Below are 15,986 nucleotides of genomic sequence, written 5' to 3' on the forward strand. Positions count from 1 at the left end.
AACCGAGTCCACGTCTACAAGCTCCCGTGTCCGTACCTCTGCACACGTGGGGTGGATCCCAATGGTGTCGTCCAGCAGCTGCTTTGTGAGCCCACACTTCATGGCGGCTGCGAATCCTTGGGTGATCTCACCGGCCTTCGGTCCAAGGACGTGAAATCCTATCACCCGATCCTTCCAAAGGGAAGCCAGTAGGTTAAGGATCTGAATAGGAATCTCGTCATCCCAAGTTCACCATTGAAACTGACAGCAACTCCCACAGAAAAGCACTTCTAACGCTGAACTGAGCAGAGAACACCACCATGAAACCGTGCCCTGCGAGAATCTGTTAGGTGAGCCAGTAAATGCACATCCTGCGTTAACATGCACTCAGATTTACCGGAATGAACAATTAACCTGCTGCAAGAAGGAGTCTGTTAGTATGATGGACATTTCTGCATTACACTGAGATAGCGCTAAACGACAACACGACAAATCCCAACTAACAGCCAAGGCTGGAATAAGTCTAAGTTCCGAGGCAGCAGGCGCTACTCCCAGCCCAGGATGCAGGCTGCCAGGCTCCGAGGCGGCTCAGCAGACACCGAGGAGTGGCCGGCAGCCCCTGCTCCCCACCCCAGGGACTGCGAGCCGCAAGGACGCGCGGCTCTCGTCCCTGCGCGCATGCAGGCCCGGGGGACGCGGGCTCGTCCCCGTGCACTCCCAGCACTCAGGCTTCCTCTGTCCATGTTTTCTCATCACTCTTCTTCATCCAGAGCTTCAGGGTTAAAGTGCACAGGGTGAAGAGAGAGAGCATGACAGGCGGCAGGAGTCTGTGCCCCCCACTCTCCGGGCACCCGCGGCAGGCGGGCAAACGGATGCCCCGTGAGCTGCGCTCCCAGGGGGCCGTGGACGGGAACCTCTGAGGGGTGCACGTGCAGCAAAGTGGGAGAAGGAGCGGCCCAGAGAGGGGGAAGCCACTTATTAATGAAAGTGAGGAGCTTCTGAGAGATGGAAGCCTGTTCGTGATTTTCAGCATAGCTCCAGGAAGACAGTGAGTGGTGGGGTGACACTCCAGAAACGGAAATTTGGACAAAAGTAAAAGAAAGGGGCAGTAGGTTACTGCTCACTGACAATGCACCTGGTCACCCAAGAGCTCTGATGGAGATGGACAATGGGATTAATGTTGTTTTCATGCCTGACAACACAACATCCTTTCTACAGCCCATAGATCAAGAAGTAATTTTGACTTTCAAGTCTTATTATTTAAGAAATACACTTTGTTAGGTTGTAGCTGCCATAGACAGTGATTCCTCTGATGGATTTGGGCAAAGTAAATTGAAAACCTTCTGGAAAGGATTCACCATTCTAGATGCCGTTAAGAACATTTGCGGGACTTCCCTGGCGGTCCGGTGGTTAAGACTCAGTGCTTCCCGTGCAGGGGGCGCGGGTTCGACCCCTGGTCGGGGAACTAGGATCCCACGTGCCTCGTGCGCATGGCGCGGCCAATAAAAATTAAAAAAAAAAAGAACATTTGTGATTCATAGGAAGAGGTCAACATATCAAAACTAAGAGGAGTTTGGAAGAAGCTGATTCCAGCCCTCCTGGATGACTTTGAGGGGTTCGAGACTTCGTGGAGGAAGGACTGCAGACGTGGTGGAAACGGCAGGGGAACTAGAGCTAGAAGTGGAGGCTGAAGGTGGGACTGAATTGCTGCCATCTTGTGATGAAACGTGAACGGATGAGGGGCTGCTTCTTATGGATGAGCAGAGAGTGGTTTCCTAACACGGAATCTACTGCTGGTGAAGAGGCTGTGAAGAGAGTTGAAACGACAGCAACGGCCTTAGGACACGACACAAACTTCGTTGATAAAGGAGCTGCAGGGTTTGAGAGGATTGACTGCAGTTTTGAAGGAAGTTCTGTGGGTAAATCGCTGCCAAACAGCATTGCTGCTCCAGGGAAATCACTCATGAAAGGAAGAGTCCATCAGTGCGGCGAACTTCATGGAGGCTTTGTTCTCAGAAATGGCCGCAGCCGCCTCCATCCGGACCGGTCAGCGGCCGCCAGCACTGGAGGCGAGACCCTGCACCAGCAGAAGGGCTACAGCTGGCTGAGGCTCAGGGGATGGTCAGGGTTTTTTAGCATATTTTTAAGTTAAGGTCATACATTGTCTTTTTAGACATAATGCGATTGCACACATAATACACTACCGTATGGTGTAAACATAACCTTTATAAGCACTGGGAAACCAAAGAATTTTGTGGCTCACGTTACTGCAAAACTCGATTTATTGCAGTGGTCTGGAACCTAACCACAGTACCTTCGAGGTATGCCTGTATTTCCAAATGTACACAAACATACGCCTTACATTTCATCACTGATGACCCAAATTTTCACAGATCCTGTACTTCTAAACTGCCAAGTTAGACAGCTCTGGAGTGACACATTCTGATGATTTTGAACAGGTAAGTCACTGCCCAACTGTCACTCTGCAAACACAGTGCCTGGGTAACAGTTTCAAGGATTTCCACCTGGCCCTTAGAGCTATCTTTAAAGAGATTATAAAAACCCAAATACTAGAATAAAGGCTTTGTTTTAAAATAAGAGCATTCCTGCTTCCAACCGTATGACGTACATTGTCGAATTTACTGCAGATGATCTTTGCGTAACAGGTGTTGCTGTCTCTGCGGGCCACTGTCCACTCGAGAGGCCAGAACAAAGTGTGGTAGACCTGCAAGACAGAGGCCAAGGTCAGTGTCCATGGAGACCGCTCCTTGACAGGCTCCTTATTATACAAAGACGACAATTTCTGCACCAGCTCTCAGAAATTTAAACTTGCATGATCCCAGCTTATGAATCTGATGGGAGCATCTGGGCGAGCTCCTAACTGCCAGCTGCAGAGTGTGTGACCTTTGCTTTGCTCTGCCGTTAGTCCCAAAACATCTCCGATTAACTAACTTCGGTTCTCAAGCACCTAGAGGGCCACTCGCCAAGCAGCCAACGCTCCAGGCCCTGTGGGGCTGAGACAGTAAAGAAAGCCTTAGGTCCTGCCCTCCATCAGTTCACACGCCTCCTGTGAGGCTCATATTCAAACCAAATCTAGGAGAAGCAGAAGCCACAAGACAGTCCAGCCACCCACGGTACGAGGAACACTGCCCCCGCCACCTGAAGGCCCCCCTCCCCCAGAGCCCAGGGTACCTCAAAGGCTCCCAACCCGCTCAGGCCTCAGGGGCGGACCACACACCGTCCGTCCCCTCATCCCCTCGGGGTGGCTACACGTCCCGGTGGTCCTCCGCCTAATCACCCACACAGAAGGCGGTGGATCTGTGTGCGCTGCCAGGATGAGAATGTGCTCTCAACTATCCCCTGCCGTGGAGGGATTTAAGTACTGGTTCTTTGTTCTCTAATAGGATGATGTATTTTACAGTTGGAATACTGTCTTTATTGTTTTTATAACAATGATACAAGGTTATTAAAAGAATAACACAGTGCAGATAATTACAAAGAAAGTGGGAAAAAAAATCCCACTGCCCAGAAATAACCATTTTAAAAGTGAAGGAAGCATCAGTGGTTAATGCGTACGTAGTTAAAATGACATTTTTATTTAAAACACACCATAGGCCACAGCTACTTGTAACAAAAAACATTAGATTTAACATGAAACATTAGATTTAACGTGTATTTAACAGAAGAGAAATAAACTCTTCCTCATATTTTAATACAAACTTGTCAATCTCTGTGGCTATTAGGAACAGAAGATAAATGCTTCTTCATCTCAAGATAGTATTCCTAAAATACACCCCTAAGGTTAAGAAAAGAAATGGTGCAAACTCCAAGGTTTTAAACAGGATTTCTGAAACTGCAAGCTCCTGGCTTTGATGTGCCCTGAGCCCCTGCACCGACCCCTCTTCCCACACCCCTCCCGCTCCTTTCCTCGTGTGTGTGAGGTGTGTTTTTCCTCCTGGTGCTTGCAAGATTTTACTTTAAGTTTCTGATCCTTCTGGTTCCAAGTGGGTGTGAAGTGTGGACCCAACTTCATATTTTTCCTGAATGCTGTCCCCTTAGACTCCAGCACCCTTAAATGAACGTCCTTTCCCACAGATTTAAAATACCACCTTTACCACACGTTAATTCTTCTAAGCGCTTGAATCAATCTGGGTTCCAAATTCTGTCCCACTAATCTTTCTGTCCACCTGCGTGCCACTCCGGCACAAGTCTAATTACTGTAGTTACAGGATACATTTCAGTCTCTGACAGGACTGGTCTCCCCCCGGTACTCTCCTTATTCAGAATCACCCTTGGGAATTCCCTGGCGGTCCAGTGCTTAGGACTGGGTGCTTTCACTGCTGAGGGTGCAGATTCGATCCCTGGTCGGGGAACTAAGATCCCACACGCGCGCGGCAAGGGCAAAACAAACAAACAAACAAAATCTCCCTATGATTGTCTTTTTTTAAAGTTTTAATTTTTTAATCAAATTATACACACTAACTGCAAATTTTCAAAGCTCTGTCATGAACCCAGCCACCTGGGCCGCCCCGGTGCCCTCTTCAATCAGTCAGCACAACCACCTGCACCTCCTGCGCGGTCGATCGCCCCCGTGCTTCTACACAGCACGCTTACGCTGCACTTACCCGACTCCCCTATGCTCGGCTTTACTTACTGCTCACCCTACTGAGGAGGAGGATTTAATTCGTTCCTCCCTGGCCCCTGCACTCTCCTCCCCACCCTCCCAATTATACTCAAATTTGTAGCTAGATCATTGGCGGTGTTTCCTTTACTAGGTAGAAGTTATTCACAGAGAAATGGGCATCCACACGCAAAAGAATGAAGTCGGACCCCCACCTCACACGTGTACAAAAAATAACTCAGAATGGATCACAGACCCAGATGTAAGAGCTGAAAACTGTAAAACTCTTAGAAGGAAAAACATAGGCATCAATCTTCACGACTTTGGATTAGGCACTGGTTTATCAGAAGTGACATCAAAAGTACATGTGGCCGGCAACAGAAAACAAAAAAGACATATTGGACTTCATCAGAATGAAAGATTTTCGTGCTCCAAAGGGCACCATCACGAAGGTGAGAAGACAACCCACAGAAACGGTGACCATTTTTACAAACCATCCCTGTGGTGTCTCACTAAGATCTGGATGTACGTTTCCCTGGTGATTAATGACACTGACAACTTTTTCATGTGCTTATTGGCCATTTGTGTATGTTCTTTGGAGAAATACCTATTCAGATTCTTTGCCCTTTAAAAAATCGGGTTATTTGGGGTTTTTTTATTGTTGCATTGTAAGAGTTCTTTAGATACTCTGCATACAAGTTCATGATCAGAGAGATGAAAGTCCACCGGACTTTACGGCATGAATTTTGTGAACAAATTAATCTTTCTTCTTATGCTGTCTTATTGTTTCTACCCTCATCTTCTTTTCACCTTAATTTCCTCATTTAAAAAAATTATATGCGTATTTATGAGAGGCTTTCTCATTCCTCTTTATAATTGGAATATTAAAAAAATACTAATAGATCAAATTTTCAGTCCTGTAAAATGCAGTAAATAAATGTACAGACTAGGTGAGTTGATCTGCAGTGAGCCTTAGGAAAGAGACCTTAAAGTAACCCCACAAACCTGGGAACCCTTCCTACAGAGACATCCCTTTATCTGGGGTGCAGCCTCCTGCATCCTTCCTCTCATGTGCCTGCCGAGCTTAATTTCTCATTGATTTCAGAAAGTTTTAGAACTAAGTGTTAAATCCATAATTGTTACCATCACTTTTCCAAGACCCCAGTAAAAGTTCACCACTGCAAATGGGTGGTTCATTATTACCAGAAGTGAATTATAAACACTGATCAAATAATGTCCTCTAAAATGGAAATTTCTCATTGGAAACACCACCTAAAATCGCACCATCTGTCATCATTCTGGTCCCCCACCCCGGAAACATACAGGAACGTCTCAGGAAGTCATTCGGCCATTCAGCGCGGGAGCCTCGGGGCTGTACTTCAGAGGACTCCCCGTAACCAGGGGAGGGCCTGCGACTTCAACTCACCTGCTTCAAACGGCGAGCGGTCCTCAACCTCTGACCCTTCTCACCTCCCCACCCCTCCTGTGTGGGGAGGAGGTGCAGGGAGAAGCCACCTGAACCACCCGCTTACGAGGCAGTTGTGACCAGACGGGCAGGGGTGGAGGGGGGGTGAGAGCACCTTCGGAGCGTCTGAGGAGCCCGCAGCCCCAGCAGGCCGACAGCCCCGGACCTGCCCCTCCCCTGAGCCCGCGGGTGGCGGAGGGTCCCGGACCAGGTCCTGCCTGAGTCCGGCTCCCGTCACGCCAAGCGGGAGGGTGTGGACAGCAGATCCAGCCCGGACCAGCGAACGTCCCTCATAATTTTTAATTGAGACGAGAAACAGTGAGTCAGTCAGTTCCTCCAAAGACCAGAACTATGGGTGAACTCGGAGCAGGGAAGGGCCACATTCTCCCGCTACGTGCATTTCTGTTCCTACGGGGGTCAGCACTGCCCGCGCACGCGCACAAACTCCCACCAGGAAGAGGAGGAGCTGACACGCCTCCCAGCTCCTGGTTCCCACCCCTCCCCAAGGCCTCGGACACTCCCGCGCCCCCGAAGGTCGCATGGCGACCCTCCCATAAGCTTCCTCAGGCAGACGCCTGTTGCCGTAGCTCGGAGCCCTGATGCACACAGCATATGTCCTTCTTTCCCCAGCTGTGTAATTATTACAGGTTGCTACAGACAGGGTTTACATGATTTAATTTCCAATTTTCCTGAAGTAGGAATACAATTTCCTACAATACAACCATTACAGTAACTCGCAAAACTACAAAACAAAAAGTGACTGAAGACAAACCGTGGATTAAAAGAGAAGGTGTGAACATGCCACAGTCACACCACCTTACTTCCAGATTCTCCTTCCGGTACACTTCCACGGCTTTCTCCTCCGCGTACCCGCAGCAGCCGTACTCCAGGGGCGTGAACACCACGGTGGGGGCATTAATATAGTCACACTGCAAGACAAACCAGTCATGGTCTTTTACTTTGTGGTACTTTTTACAGCGAAAATCCGTATGACGCACATTTGTAGAAGGAAGATCAACAAGCACGGTCCCGTGCAGGTGACCCTCACTGCCACCGTTTCAGGGAACTGAGTCACTGAGCAGACAGGCGCGCCCCGACTCCAGGGCAGGGGCCACGCGCTGCCATTGCACCGGGACCTGGGCCACCGCAGCCGTGCACATGAGTGCGCCCCTGCAGGGACGAGCGGAGAAGCCGCTCAGCCGCGCAGGGAAGAGTGAGCGGCCCGGCCCGCCCCAGGGAGACGGCCACGCGCATGGAGGGCCGCCACACCGCGGGGCCCAGAGACGGGACCCTTCATGGCCCTTATCAGCCTGGGACAGAGCACAGGAGGACATCACGGGAAGGCTGCAGACCCTGAGCCCCACACGCCGTCCCCAGCAGCCCTGCATCCCGGGGCGCGAGTGTGTGCACAGGTGCACGCCTGTCTGGAGGCTGTGACGGCACAGAGAGAAAGTGTATGCGGGGCCGAGAAAGGGGGCGGGCAGAGCCAGAGAGGAAGGCCACTGTGCTGCCCGCCCACAGCTCCTCAAGGGCAGCGGTGCCCACCGCACGACTTCCCCCACCCCGCCAACAGCTCACAGGTGACTAGCTCAGGGGAGACTCCAACCCAAAGGGAGCGACCGGCCGCCCACACTGCATGAGGAAAAGGGGAGCTCCGTCCGTCAAAGTCTTCCCTTTGTAGGATATGAACAAGAGGCGAAGGGAGAGGCCCCAGGGGTGAAGCTGGACAGGAAGAAATGCTCAGCCGGAGTGGGAGCCGACCAGGAACCCCCACTTTCGGGGCCCAGAGCAGCCTGGAGCCCAGCCCCACCCCAGCCTGGTTCTCCCTGCAGGTTACCGTGGGATCCTCACGAGAAGCCCCGTCGACGTGACGGCCTGAGCGAGGCGCTGCTCTGCGGCCCGAGAGGAAAGCCAGTCACACACCCCCGGGCGTCCCTGCACGCGGTGGACGATGTGGGCACCGCGCGCCAGCCTGACCCTCACCTTAGGCCCCGACATGTCGTGTTCCACGACCCGCCAATCACAGACCAGCCAAGCATTTGTTCTCTTCTTTCCAGCATGGCTACAGAAGAGCACAGAAGCGCAGACGGCTGTATGCAGCAGTGCCTGACCCTCCTAGGTCCTCGGATGCTCATTGATCTGGCCATCAACCCTGCCTCCCACGGCTTACAGGGGACACCTCATTCTCAGCAGGTGCTTTTCTCCTGGCTCCGTATCAACTGAGGAAAACCAACAGGAAACTCCCCAGCTTCCCCTTTCACCTAAAGCACGCCCCAAATCTTGAACTCCGACCTGCACCTGAGCTGGGCCACGCCTCACCCCACCTGCAGCCTTCCCTTCCGCCCTGGTCCTCTGACCTCCCTCTGCACACGCGCTGCCCTGTCTTCTCACCTCTCCGCCCACGGCCCCTGGGATCCGCTTCGCAGGACCTCAGGCAACTGCTGTGCTTCCTACAGCCCAGTGCTCGTGCCCTGGGGAGGGGACAGCTCCCCATCCGTTCGCACCCCTGCCCCCGCCGAGGCCAGCAGGGCCGCGGCCCCAGTCACCCTGCACCCACCCACGCCTCCGTGTGCCCACGAGGTCTGCACACACGACCTCGCTGGGCACCTGGTGGTGAAACACAGCACAGGGAGTTCCTTAGGAAGAAGCCGGGCCCCAAACATTCCACCTGAACCTGCCTATGCAAAGAATCAGAGAAACCAGGACGTGAGACGCTCTGCAAGAAGAGTAGCCTGGATCCGTCAAGAAACCCGTCATGAGAAATAAAGCAAAGAAACGGGTAAATAGAGGCAGGGGCTCTGGCGGATTAAAAGAGACCTAAGAGCTTGAAAAGCCAGATGAGCCGGGCGGTGCGCACGTGTGCCCACGGGTGACGCGCTTTGCTCACGTCCTCAGCACGGAGGTGGAGCTGTGGTCATGGAGGGCAGCACCCTTGTTCCTAGGGGATGCTGGCTGGAAGTGTTTTTTGGGGGCAGAGCGCCTGCCACTCAATTCCAGAAGCTCAGCAAAACAGTCTTTGTGTTGAATATCCCCATGCTCGGAATAGTAGGGGTAGTGAATGGCACGGCATTAACACCTGAACCGTCCAGGCGGGAGGTCCATACGGGTGATTGTTACTAATCTTTCTGCAGTTTAACACCTTTCTGAATAAAACGCTGGGGGACATAAAGGTTCCTTATTGCGGCCTCCCAGATTTTTGATGATCTGGCACCAGATTAGCTCCCAGACTCTTCCTTCCCAGCTGTGGGACCCCCTGCTCTGCCGGCACACGCCAGGCCTCTCTCTGCACTGAGGCTGGGGCAGCAGAGCAGGCCCCCTGAGCCCCCCCCCACCGATGCGGCCTGGCCACCTCCCCCGCCGCCCTCATCTGCCAGCCGCGCACGGGTCCCTGCTCTCCTGACGCGCGGTGCTGGGGGCTCCCGAGACCACCTCGGCCCCGGCAGACACAGCCCGCAGAGCAAGAGGCTCGTCTGTGACCAGAGACTGCGGGAGGCGGGGAGACTGCAGGGAGCGCCGGATGCGCCGTCAGCCGTGCTTCGGCTGAAGCAGAGCCCGGAGCCCGGAGAAGCGGGGTGGCGAGACCAGGCCCACAGGCTGAGCAGGCGCAGAGGCCGGCCCCTTCCGCCCCAGGCCGCAGGGCCCTGCCACCCGGGACGCGTTTCCAGACCCCTCCAGTCAGAAGAAAAGGCGTCCCTGCCTGGGCGCGCCCCCCCGACCCGGGGAATGTCACCCAGTACAATGGCTTGCACGTTAAGATACTCGTAAGATATGTATTTAAAACCATCAGTAAACGGTACGGAACTGCAAACGGTTTAGGGGGAAGCTTCCCCAGCAACACAGGCACACGGTGCCACCTGTACTGATGGTCCTCAAATCATAATTTTGATTTAGACATTATCTCAGAAACAGCAGTAAGAAACTTACCTTTTCTAAACGGCCCCCAAAAAGCCTTCGAGCCAGCAGCTTGCCCGCCTGCACGGCGACGGGCGTGAGCTCAGGCTTACCCTCCACGACGTCCCCGACGGCGTAGACGTAGGGCACGCTGCTCTGCTCCACGTCGTTCACTGGGATTTTGCCAGTCCTGTTACGTTTGGAAAGAAAAAAGATATTACGACCGACGCTGCACTGCTGGACACGAACGCCTGTCCAGGAAAAGATGGATTCAGAGAGAAAGACCCCGCTAAACGCTCGGGCAACTCTGTCATCAAGTGTCTGCGGGCTCAAACAACTGGGGCACCTGCAGCTCCTGAAGAAACACCCTTCTGGCTGGAAAACCAGGTCCACTTTCTGGGTGCCAAAGTATCTCTAGATTCCCCCAGAGTCAAACCCATAGCTTTGAAAATTTTCTCTCTGCCTGATCAAGGACATACAAATTCATTCTAAATCACAGAAAGTAGGTGAATACATTCCCACAATTTTTTAAAAATAACTGTTTAATGCATGAGATATTTAAGGAAAACATGAAGAGTTATCAACTGATTAATGAAAAAATTGATAATACAGAGCTGGCACAGTACTTATAAAGTAAATTTAAAGCATCGAAACTTTGCATGTTAGTAATTAGATAAGAGTCTCCAGGAGGTGATGTGTAGAAACACCGTGCCCCGTGCAGCGCTGGGACTTGCCCCGTGCAGCGCTGGGACTTGCCCCGTGCAGCGCTGGGACTTGCCCTGTGCAGCGCAGGGTCTTGCCCCGTGCAGCGCTGGGTGGTGACGCCCGGGACTCACTTCTCATTGACTTTGACACCAATCTTCTCCAGCCCGATTTTCTTAGTACAGGAGTCACGACCAATTGCTAACAAAACCTACATTTAGAGAGAGAGCAAAAACAAATGATCAATATCAGGAATGACAGAGGCAACATCACTATGGATCCTTCAGACAGTAAAAGGATACTAACAGACTATTATGAACACCCTATGCCAATAAATTTGACAGTTTAGACAAAATAGATTCCTTGAAAGACAGAATTTACCAAACTTGCACCCATACAAGTCTGAATAACCCTATGTCATGGGCTGCATTGTGCCCCTTCCCCAAATTCATGTTGCAGCCCTAACCCCCAGAACCTCAGAATGCGACTGTATTTGGAGATGGGGCCTTTGCAGAGGTGATTAAGGTAAAACAAGGCCATTAGGGTGGCCTAAACCCAGTCTGACTTGTGTCCTTACATAAGAAGAGGTTTTTGAGACATACACAACACAAACTGAGGGCTGATCACGTGAGGACACACAGAGAAGGCGGCCGTCTACACGCCCAGGAGACAGGCCTCAGAGGAGACCAGTCTACTCACACTTTGATCTCAGGGGTCTGGTCTCCAGAGCCGAGAGAAACCCCATCTAGTGGCACTTTGTTATGGCAGCCCTAGCAGACTAAGGAACTCTATACTCATTACAGAAACTGAATCCACAATGTATAAACTTCCCATAAATTAACTACAGACTCAGGTGACTTCATCGGTAGAGTCTATGGAACACTTAAGAAATAACACTAAGGACTTCCCTGGTGGCTCAGTGGTTGAGAATCCGCCTGCCAATGCAGGGGACACGGGTTCGAGCCCTGGTTCAGGAAGATCCCACATGCCACAGAGCAACTGAGTCCGTGTGCCACAACTACTGAACCTGAGCTCTAGAGTCCATGAGCCACAACTACTGAGCCCACGTGACACAACTACTGAAGCCCGCGCGCCTAGAGCCCGTGCTCCGCAACGAGAGAAGCCACCGCAATGGGAAGCCCGCACACCACCATGAAGAGTAGCCTCTGCTCACCACAACTAGAGAAAGCCCACGAGCAGCAACAAAGACCCAATGCAGCCAAAAATAAATAAAATAAATAAATAATTTTTTAAAAAAAGAAATAACATTAATGATACACAAACTCTCCGGGACACAGAAGAGGCACCACGTCCCAAGTCCTTTGTAGAAGGCCGGCACAATCATCTGACACAGAATCAAACAAGGGCAGGAAAAGAAAAGAAAATTAGAAGCCAGCACTCCTCATGAACATAGATGCAAAATCCTTAACAGATGTCAGCAAGTAAAATAGAGCAACATAAAAAAAGTGGGCTTTGTCCCAAAAATACAAATCTGGTTTAACATACAAAAATCAATCAGTGTAATTCACCATATTAACAGAATAAAGGAGAAAACAACTTAATCATCCCAATAGATGTGAGGACAGCATTTGACAAAACTGAACACCCTTTGAGGATTTTAATAAAATCCTCAGCACACTCAGAATAAAAGAACACTTCCCCAGCCTGATAAAAGGCATCTGCAAAAACCCGAGAGCTCACATCCCAGCTGTGATGAAAGACGGCCTCACTGCTGAGATGGGGGACTCTCACAATTTCCATTCAACACTGTTGTGGATGTCTTAATCAGTGTAACAAGGCAAGAAAAAGAAATAAAAGCACACAGACTGGAAAGAAGAAACAAAACTGGTGTTTTATGAAGAACAAATCCTAAGGAGGTCAATATACAAAAATCATTTGTATTTCTATGTACTAACTACTAACCACTGAAAATTAAAAATTTTAAATACCATTTACAGTAGCTTAAAAATATGAAATACTTAGAGATAAATTTAACAAAATACGTGAAAGACCTCTAGAGCAAAATGACAAAAAGCTGCTGAGAGAAACTAAAGAACTCGCAAATAAATGTAAAGATATATGAGGTTCATGTACTGGAAAAATCAATGTTGTTAAGATGTCAGTTCTCCCAAATTCATCTACATAAGCAATACAATCTCAATCAAAATCCCAGCAGGATTTTTTTTTTTTTAACAAATTGGAAACATGGATGGACCTAGAGATTATCATACTAAGTGAAGTAAGTTAGACAAAGACAAGTATCATATGATATCACTTATATGTGGAATCTAAAAAAATGATACAAATGAACTTATTCACAAAACAGAAGCAGACTCACAGACATAGAAAACAAACTTATGGTTACTAAAAAAATGATACAAATGAACTTATTCACAAAACAGAAGCAGACTCACAGACATAGAAAACAAACTTATGGTTACCAAAGGGGAAAAGGTGGGGAGGGATAAATTAGGAGTTTGGGATTAACAGGTACACACTACTATGTATAAAGTAGATAATCAACAAGGACCTACTGTATAGCACAGGGAACTATATTCAGTATATTGTATTACTTATAATTGGAAAAAAATCTGAAAAAGAATATATATATATACACACACATATATATCTGAATCACTTTGCTGTACACCTGAAACAAACACAACATTGTAAATCAGTTATACTTCAATAAAAAAATTTCATATGGAAAGGCCCTATGCAAAGTTAGAGAGCCTACCCTCCCTGGTCTAATACTTACTATAAAGCTTCAATGACCAAAACAAGTCAGAGAGGATAGAAACAGACCCACAGTTAAACATCACATGATCACAAAGGCACCAAAGCAATTCAATGGACAAAGGGAAGTCTTTTCACAGGTGGCTCTGGGTATCAACATGGAAGAAAAAGAACCTCAATTCCTACCTCACACTGTAAACAAAAATTAGTTCAAGATGAATTACAGGCTTAAACATAAAAGATAAAGCTATAAAGCTTCAGGAAGAAAATGCAGAATATCTTCACAACCTCTGGGTAGAGCACACAGAGAACTTTAATCATAAAACAAAAATTTGATAAATTGAACTTCAGCAAAAATTTAAAACTATTGCTCATCAAAAGATGCCATAAAAAACTAAATGGGCAACTAGATGGGAAGAAATATTCATACACATACATCTGAAAAAGGAATGTACCCACAACACACACAGAACTCCTGCAATTCCAAATAAAATTCAATAACCCAACCAAAAATAGGCCAAAGACTCAAACAGACACTTGATAAGGGAAAATATTTAAATGGCCAAAAAACACATGAGAAATTGCCAAACATCACTGTAGTCATTAGGAAGATGCAAGTTAAACCTGTAACAAGATTCCACTACACGTGCACTAGAGTGGCTTAAACAAAAAAGTCGACAACCCCAAATGTTGGTGAGGCTACAGAACAACCACAACTCATGCATCCTTGGTGTAAATATAAAATGAGACAATCATTTGGAAGCTGTCTGGCAGTTTCCCCAAAAGTTAAACACAGAAAGTCCCCAATGACCAAGCAATTTCACTGCTAGGTATTTACCCACAAGAAAGGAAAGTGTGTGTCCACAGAAGGCCTCAAGCAAGAACCTTCACAGAGTTTTCGTCACAAGAACCCAGCTGCAAACAGCCTGGCTTCCCTCCACAGGAAAGTGAGTGAACTGTGGTACATTCAGACAATTCATATGCTGAAAAGAGCCAGCCACTGATACACGCCACATGGATGGATCCCGAGTCAGACCCCGAGGAGCCCGTACCACGTGGCTCCACGTCGTGACATCTAAATAGGAACAACTGGTCTCTGGTGACAGAACCAGATCAGGGTTGCTTGGGGTAAGGTACTGGGAAGGGGTGCAAGACAGCTTTCCGACTCCACAGAAATGCTCTGTTACTCTCAAAGGAGTGTGCATTACAGAAACATGTACACTTGTCAAAGCCAATTGAACTGTGCATATCACTACATGTAAATGATACATCATTACAAAAATAAACAATTCACAATTTTAGGTATTTTGCACAACTTTATACCAATACATTTGATAACTTAGATGAAACAGACTAATTCTGAGAAAATATAACAAATCAAAAGTTGATATAGAAAAAAGTAGAAAGCTTTAAAAGGTCCGTTGACTGTTAAAGCAAACTGAATGTATCTTCATTGAACATTCTAGGCCCTGGTGGTTGCATCAATGAATTCTATCAAACATACAAAGAACTAATTCTAATATTACTAAATGCTTCCAGAGAACAGAAAAAGAAGGAACATATTCCAAACTTCTTTCATGAGCTAGAATAACTTTGATACCAAAATCTGAAAAGTTTAGTACATGAAAGGAAAATTATAAGCCAATACAATTCTTGAATATAGATGCAAAAATTCTAAATAACCAAATCCAACAATATATAAAAAGGACCATTACCAAGTTGGGTTTATCAGGAATACAAAGATTAAAGAAAAAAAAATTATTAACAGCTACAAAAGAAACAATCTTACAGCTAAATATCCACTCCTGACTTTTAAAACAAACAAACAAACAAACAAAACCAAAATAACAAAAGAAACCACTTAGCAAACAAGAAATAGAAAATGATTTCTTTAGCGTGATTAAGAATATCTACCCAAACCCTATGGAAAACCTTACTCTATAACCATGAAACAGTGAAAGCCTTCCTTCTGACCCTGAAAACAGACAGGAGCGCCTGGCTCTGCATTTCTTGTTAACACTGCACTGGAGGCCATGGCTGGTGCCCTTGTGTAAGAAAAAGGAGGAAAGGGAAACAGTTGAAAGGAGGAAGCAAAACCCTTGTTATGAACATGTACAAAGAAGACCCCAAATAATCTAAGGATACATGACCAAATATGACTTTAGCAAGCTTACTGAATACTAAATCAAATCACACAAATCAGCAGCATTTCTATATATCAGCAACAAACAGTGAAAGACAATGACATTTTTTTCAAAAAACATCATTTGTAACTATACAGAAATACGTAAGTACCTAGGAATAAATCTAACAGAAGACCTTCCTGATGTCTACAGAGAAATGTACTAACTTTGTTGGGAACTATGACAGATGGCTTAAGTCAAAGGACAGATATACCATGTTCATGGACTGCGAGACTGGATACTGCAAAGAAGTCCAGTGTGTCCAACTGGTTACGCATCCACCGCAATCCTAATCAAAATCTGAACAGAGGCTGATTTTTATTTTTGTTTTTGTTTTACGTATTTTTGGCTTTGGTGAGCCTCTCCACATTATCTACTTTTAATTGAAAAGAATCACATTATAAGAGTG

General features: G+C 47.8%; 1 protein-coding gene across 6 annotated transcripts in view; it reads right to left on the reverse strand.

Moving 5' to 3' along the window:
• The window catches only part of TXNRD3 (thioredoxin reductase 3), a gene marked incomplete at its 5' end in the record, with an annotated part of 41,742 nt that overhangs the window by 378 nt on the left and 25,378 nt on the right, over positions 1-15,986 (reverse strand). For 2 of the 6 annotated variants that reach the window (XM_082345221.1, XM_082345220.1), the window contains 5 exons: positions 37-171; positions 2,609-2,704; positions 6,887-6,994; positions 9,990-10,146; positions 10,793-10,869. In XM_082345221.1, coding sequence (XP_082201347.1) covers positions 37-171; positions 2,609-2,704; positions 6,887-6,994; positions 9,990-10,146; positions 10,793-10,869 — 573 coding nt within the window. Of the gene's footprint in view, positions 1-36; positions 172-1,114; positions 1,785-2,608; positions 2,705-6,837; positions 6,995-8,059; positions 9,221-9,989; positions 10,147-10,792; positions 10,870-15,986 lie in introns of those variants that run through there. The other 4 variants (XR_014232237.1, XR_014232238.1, XM_082345222.1 and 1 more) reach the window with 4 other exon arrangements.

Source organism: Balaenoptera borealis (genome assembly GCF_965194805.1).
Source record: "Balaenoptera borealis genome assembly, chromosome: 12".
NCBI classification, from domain to species: domain Eukaryota; kingdom Metazoa; phylum Chordata; class Mammalia; order Artiodactyla; family Balaenopteridae; genus Balaenoptera; species Balaenoptera borealis.